Source organism: Scylla paramamosain, chromosome 15 (genome assembly GCF_035594125.1).
Source record: "Scylla paramamosain isolate STU-SP2022 chromosome 15, ASM3559412v1, whole genome shotgun sequence".
Taxonomy (NCBI): domain Eukaryota; kingdom Metazoa; phylum Arthropoda; class Malacostraca; order Decapoda; family Portunidae; genus Scylla; species Scylla paramamosain.
The window spans coordinates 10,913,512-10,921,152 of NC_087165.1; the positions used below are offsets into that span (position 1 = coordinate 10,913,512).

Consider the following 7,641-nt stretch of genomic DNA (forward strand, 5'->3'; position numbering starts at 1 on the left):
GCTTTACAGTTACATCTAATTCATATTTGTTGATACTGTTACCTTTAATTTCCAGGTGCCCCAGACATCTCAGCCATGGCAGATCTGTATCAGAGCAGCCTCCTGGAGCCCACCGCGCCGCCAGAACACCTGCTGCACAGCCCTGCCACAAAGAAGCCACCCAAGGTAGTTAGCGGAAAAGAGAATAATGGCAAGGAAAAGACACCGGCCTCCAGTACTTCCTCCCGCCCTGGTCACTCCCTCACTCCACTCCTGAATTATTTTACAAAACGTCGAAAAATCAATAACAACAACAACAACAACAATAATAATAATAGCAAATTCAGTCGTGACCATTCCTCTAAGGAAACAGAGACGCGTGGGAACGGCTCTCATTCCAAGGAGATAGAAAGTGGAGGTAAAAGATTCGCTTTCTTTCGAGGTAAACAAACTTCGGAACTTTCTCCTGTAAAAGAGTCTGTTGAGGCTACAGCTGCTTCAGAAAAGAAAGATACAACACTGTCACAAGATCCACAGTTTGATGCTAAACAGCCAGAGAGTTTGGAACCTCAAGCCAGAGATGAAATGGAAGTGTTGTGTCACGGACTGATTGAAAAAACAGAATCATTTAGCAAAAAGTGTCTCCTCTCCCATTCAGGTCATGAGACCGACTCGGACACAGAATCAGTTGTCGCCGAAAAACACAGCAATAAGACGAGATCTGACGAGGCTGACATGTCTGAGAGGCAGGAGCAACTGAACAATATCAACCTCAAGCGATGCATGGACGCCACGATGCCTCAGTCTATAGGTTCAACAACAACGCTCCCAGCCCACTCTGAAAGTCTCTCTATCCCACCTGTGATCGAAGAGATTGAAGAGGGTAGCGTCGACGAACCGCCAGTCATCGAAGTCATCTTGCCCCAGCGAGAACCCCCCGTCAAATCGTCGTCAGGAATACAGCCTATGCAAAGCGTGGACGGCAACGTGGATGTTCATAACAACGTGAAGAAACGCCGCAAGCTGAGGCACATCCTGCGACATTTCCTCAGTATGAACAGTAGCTTTGTAAAAGAGGATAAACAACGGTTAGTGGAAGACGAGGAAGAAGACGATGAAGAAGAAGAGCATGAGATGGTTGAGACCGCCATTGACGAACAGGAGTGCCAAGGAGAAAACACATGCCCCGTCTCGAAAACACCACTAACTCGAGATGACACAGACGCCGTGACTACCGATAAGAAGAGGCAGCCCGGAACGAAAGTAATGTCCCGTTGACGTAACGTTAATCACAGCTCACCCTTGCAATTATGTGTTGAACGATGTAGAGAATTTCCAACAATACTCTGATCAAAATTCTTACAAAATCATACAAATTCAAAGAACCTTAACTCGGAACCATTGCGCATACAACTAAGTAAAGGAATTTTAATCTGGGTTAAACAGTCAACAGTTACAAGGATGATCCCTATAAACTTGAATTGCATTTAATGTAAGTAGTTGAGTGTGGCAGATTGAGTGTAATGTGGGGTGGTGGTGGTGGTGATGGTGGTGCAGGGAGGCGCTGCCTAGACTGGTGACACCCTTGCGGCAACCATAACAAGGAAGTGGGCGGGCCAATGAATGACACACCACGAACCACCTGGGGGCGCTACGACCACCACCACCAGCACCATCACCACCAACGCCGCCGCCACTACTACTGCTACGATACTCACCACCACTGCTACCTGAGCCGCCACTAACACTGCTACCACCTCCACCACCACCACCGTTACTTGAAACACCACTATCCCCATCTTCACCACCTCTGCTACCTGAACCACCACTAACGCCACCACCACCTCCATCACCACGGTTATGGGCATTACTATCACCATCACTGCCACAGTTATCACCACCATTTTTGCCATTGTCACCATTGCTACCACCACTGCTACAAATGTTTTTGCTTATTCACCTCCACCACCTTACCATAACCGTCCCTGTCACCACCATTACTCAAGCTACCTATGATCTCTACTACTACCATCATCACTACCATCATCACCATCACTGCTACAGTAACCACTATTACTACCACTTTACCCCTTCCATCTCCATTACGTACCATTATTGTATGCTTATCATTGTGCCCACCACCACTAACACCATTATCATATCCACCACCCTCACTAGAGGCACCACTACATCTTTATTCTCTCTTCCATTACGATGACCGTCGCTGCTACTATTACAGCTTAATCTACTACCACTAGCACTACTCTCACCACCACCACAACCACCACTACTACTACTACTACTACTACTACTACTACTACTACCGTAACCACTCCAATAGATAACTTTTATTATAACCTCTTACTGTCGCTCCCTTTCCTTGTTAACATTCAGAGCAATGAAAAAAAAAAAATGTTTGCATGCTCACAGGAAGAGAAAATGGGGAATGTGATGCTAATTTGATGTGTTTCAGGCTACATAGCTATTTAAGAACAACAAAGAAGTAGTATCTAAAACGTTGTAAATGATTACAGTGGAAAATGTCAAGCAGTGAGAAGGTTAATTCAGGCTTAGTTAGGTTCGCATCAAGACAACGCTATTAAGAAATACTCATTCTTACTATCCGATGGACCAAAGAGCATTTGGGGAAGCTAACGAAGCCAGGTGAACTCTATATTCCGACGCTAAAATCTGGCACTGTCTCAGAATAACATAAGGTTACGAAACGCTTTGTTCTCTCTCGGATACTGTTTTCAAAAGCCACATTAATGATTAGTCAAGTTTTAATGAGGGATTTCACTATTGATACTGTAAAGTTCATGTTAAACTTTCACTAGAGTAATGAAAATCTCCTTGAAAACCAAGTAACTTCTACGAGGGCTTGTTGAAAGTAGTGGAGATAAGGTCAGACAGCGAGGAGTCTATAGTTGAGCCAAGACGCCATGGTCACGGCGAAGCGTAAGTTGTTGACTGTGCATAAACACTCAGTATTGAAAGTCCTTATCATCACCAGTCACTGCAAACAGCAAACACACACACTTGTGTCTCAGTTATCCAGCTACACCCACTCCTAACCGTCACTTTCAACATTATAACCAGCATCACCACCCCCACTTAACCTTAATTTCAACAACGTATTCCTCAACACTACTTACTTCCACCTACTCCCCATGTGTACCATTCCATTTACTGGCAGCCAGCATTAGCGATACTACTCGTCCTTCATTTCAACACCTCATTCTTCACTCCAAGGAAGCTTAAGTTTCCTCGCTTCACTCTCACCAACACTGCTTCCATCTACTCTCGATTTCTTTCATTCCTTCTCCTCATTAGTAACGGCATTGCTGCTATTACTGTTGCTATCACCAATGCTACTACTACTGCTACTACTACTAATACTAATACTAATACTAATACTGCCAATACTACTGCTACTATTCCTGCTGCTGTTGCTGATTCTGTTGCTGTTGTTGCTGCTGCTACTGTTGCCGCTGCTGCTGCTGCTGCTGCTGCTGCTGCTACTCTTACTACTACTACTGCAGCTACTACTACTACTACTACTACTACTACTACTACTACTACTACTACAGTTGTCACTAATGCTGCTACTCCTGCTTTTATTGCTACTGCCGTTGCTGCTGCTGCTGCTGCTGTTGCTACTACTACTTTACCGCTACCAGCAACATAATGTAGATGGTTTTCAACAACACGCCTGAGGCATCTCCCTCTCCCTTTGCCTTCAACCTCTACCCTGCACCCACGAGTGACCTTGGGATGGAGCGGATGTAACGATGATGAGCTTGTTCAGGGCTAAACTAGGCGGCTCCTGCGATGGCGGTGCTGGGAGGGCTTACAGGGTCCATGTTCAGGGGCTTGTGCCAGGGTGCGCCAGATGCCTAGCTGGCGGAGGGTACACAAGATCGAGGACCGCAGTGCATGCATACAGGGATCTCTGTCAGAAGGAGAATGGAGTCAGGGCAGCTATTGTGGCTCTGGAGGAACTGAGGAGCGAACTTTTGTAGTGTGTGAAAGATTGAACTCAGGCTGTTCCGGGGAGCTAGCTGAATGGTTTGTGTTGGCGGAGGGAGTAAGGGCTGGACAAATACGGCACTGCTTTAATCGCGTGTACCTCTGCGTCGCCTCTCTCCAGGGCCATTGTCGGGGATGGGGCCACCGCGTCCGCCGCTCTCTGGGCCGCGGGTGTCACTACCTCGGGCTGAGCGTCCTCAACATCACCAATTACATCGTTGCCGAGGCTACCTTCATGGGCTCTGTCAACCCCAGCAGAAACTACGACTGGGATTACATCTACAGCACCAACGAGTACGGGGTGAAAGACTACATGTACGACTAGATGGCGATGAGACCCCAACCTCCATTATGACATTGACTCTTGTGTTCTTTTGTTCACTTAATTCAGTGGTCAATCTTCAACAACACCACAGTTATAAGTGTTTTTATTTTTATCTTTATCTCGAATGTGTTCTCATGTTGCTGAAGGACTCTACTCAATATATCACGATTTGCTTTCCTCGTCTCTCTTTCAACTGCCCATTCGTCACCATTTTCCTTTATGTAATACGTACCATTTACATATTATATTTTCTTCCATTTATTGTTTTGTTCATCAATAACCAAACAAAGTACGAGAGTTTGGTGTTATTTCCGCGTCCCCTATGAGGCTGTGTTTACCATTAGGTACAGATTTATTCTCCCCACGTAGCCTTTATAATTGCCTCCTCACGAACACTCCGCGCATCACGGTCTATGGACAATAGAAGAAAATGATTTTGTCGCAGTTTGACTCGTGTCTAGGGCAAAGCAGCGTCGCAACCTCGTCACTGTCACCGTAGTAATACGTAAAGCTCTGTTTCCTGTAACTTTGTACTTCCTCCATTCAAATCACATGACGAGTAGATGTGTTCGCGTCTCTCACTAAGGAAGTTCGCTTATTTTTTTTTTATGCATTTTTGTGTCTATTATAACATCACCTTCCTTGACATGATTCGCTTTGCCTTCTTGATCTGGCATGGTCTTCACCGCCCACGTTCTGTCCTCCTCTCCCCCCTTCATGATGGCCTCATTACAACAGACCCAGCTTTCCTTCGTCACTCTTCATCCTCTTCCCCCTCCACGCAGGCCACATTTCTCTACAGCGTGTGTGTGTGTGTGTGTGTGTGTGTGTGTGTGTGTGTGTGTGTGTGTGTGTGTTCGCTATAGACACACTGAGTACCAGAGGCCATCCTAGTCAATCATCTAAGCATCCTACGTAGGTCAGCAAAATCCCTCCTCTCATCTTAATAACATCACACACACACACACACACAAACACACACACACACACACACACACACACACACACACACACACACACACACACACACACACACACACACACACACACACACACACACACACATACACCTTCGCCTGCTCTGCGGCAATTAGTCTTCATCTATCACTTGGCTGAGGTTCGCGCGCGATAAGGTCGCATGGGCTTCCAGTGATTAGCGAGCAGTTACTGTCCCCGTTGAGCAAGAGGGCGCAATGTGAGGCGAGTGTAAGGTGTCAGGCTTCTTCATGTCTCCACCTGTAATGTAATGTTAGTAGGTAGGCAATGCCGGCTATCCCACGTCCTGCAAGTTGAATCATATACATCAATACACATATTACCCAACACTGCCCATACAACGATTATTCTGAAGCTCCACCTCCCTCTCATCAGCACGTCACTTCACCGCATGGGAAAGAAGCACAGGCACAGTCTCGCTACACCACCACCGTCACCACCACCATACCACCGCTACACAACACTAACGTCATTACTGCAATCATGTTGTCATAAGCATCATCATCATTCCTGATTCACCATCCACCATCACCCGCATTGTAAGGAAGGAAATATTCATCATAAACAACACCAGTAGTGGCAGCGTCACTTAGTAGCGTCCGTCGCCATCCACAAAGTGTGCATTAGACCACACTGCGTAATAGTCTCTCAGTAAGCAGCCAGAACAAACTTGCCAAAAATATACGTTCAGCCTTTGTCGTGATCGAAATACAAATATCCAAAGGTTCAACCATACGATTTCCAAGTCATACCTCAAAAAATTCCGTAATCTCTGAATCACTGGGAACGGCAGGAATGTGCTTTTGAACAATGTGGGGGCCTTATCTCAAATGATATCAACAATCTCTAGTGTTTTCACGATTCTGGAGATTGATTAACAAGGATTTTTTATTATCAGCGTGGGGGGGAAAACACACACATGAGAATCCGATTAATTATTGCTGTGACCTTTGGTGCCAGACGCGATGAGAGAACAAAATAGAAGAAAGAACATAAGAACATAAGAACATAAGAAATAAGGGAAACTGCAAGAAGCGACCAGGCTTACACGTGGCAGTCCCTGTATGAAATATACCTACCTATTTCCACCTATCATCCTCATCCATAAACCCGTCTAATCTTCTCTTAAAGCTCCCTAATGTCTTAGCGCTAATAATATGATTACTGAGTCCGTTCTACTCATCTACCACTTTATTTGAGAACCAATTTCTTCCTATCTCTTTCTTAAACCTAAATTTTTCAAGCTTGAACCCGTTATTTCTTGCTCTAACCTGGTTGCTGATCCTAAGAATTTTGCTTACGTCCCTCTTGTTATAACCCTTATAGCACTTAAAGATTTTTTTGGGATGCTAGCATTTTAAGTTATTCTGGCTGAAGGTTAGAGATACACTTTAAACCATCCACGCCCTGTACTGCACCTCCCTTCTCACCACCCACATTCCCTGTCACCTCAAATCACTCTGTCTCATTATCATCATCATTATCACCCGCTAACCTTTGCGTACTGCATACAACAGGTGCAAATAGATATCTTGTATATTTTATCCTCTTTTTTTTTTTTTCAAACCTGACTTAATTATTGCTGCACCACCTCACCTTATGTACTTTCTGTTGTCCGGCTAGCATGCTTAGATACGTAAGCCTTCGTTTGAATATTTTGTTTGTCCTGTTTGTTGTCTTGATTTTAAGGTAGAGAATATGCTGTAATGACTGTTTTTTTGTCCTTTTTTCATTATGTTAAATATTATTGATTTTGAAGCCGACTGTAATTGTTATTTTCTAAGATTATGTTTAAAATTTGCTCTCCCAATGTGGTGTTTTATTTTTTTTTAACTTTACACCAACCGCTTGTGATATTTTATGCCACACACATACACACACACACACACACACACGCACACACACACACAGAGAAGGGGGCAATCATCCTCAGCAAAAGCCATTACTTCTCTACCAGGAAAACAAAGCTATTATTAAACAACACATTCCTTGGAGAATCTTGTGCAGAGAATCGTAGCGCTAACTTGATAATGATCATTCTTGCTTCTTTGTCATGGTTCTCAGTCACTGGTTCAAATAGACATAATCATCATTTGCACTGCTCAACATGTTGCTCTCTACATTCATACAGTATTATCAAGCATGAGGAAAGTCCGCTCTTATTAGATAGATTTGATAAGCTAGTGGCTTGATAAATACTTTATTTTGTTTTGTTGCTTTCTGTCTTTTTCTGAGCAGCATAAGTAATGCTGCATCGAGCAGGAAGCCTTCGTGGCGTGTGTATTGGAAAAACAAGAAGATATTCATCAAGT

At 44.4% G+C, this 7,641-nt stretch overlaps 1 protein-coding gene across 1 annotated transcript in view; it reads left to right on the forward strand.

Annotated features, from left to right (window-relative positions):
- The window catches only part of LOC135107429 (putative uncharacterized protein DDB_G0292292), a 10,162-nt gene extending 3,023 nt beyond the window's left edge, over positions 1-7,139 (forward strand). The window contains exons 2-3 of the mRNA XM_064017284.1: positions 56-1,242; positions 4,130-7,139. Coding sequence (XP_063873354.1) covers positions 76-1,242; positions 4,130-4,333 — 1,371 coding nt within the window. The 5' untranslated portion in view covers positions 56-75 and the 3' untranslated portion in view covers positions 4,334-7,139. The remainder of the gene's footprint in view (positions 1-55; positions 1,243-4,129) is intronic.
- Positions 7,140-7,641: the final 502 nt, after the last annotated feature.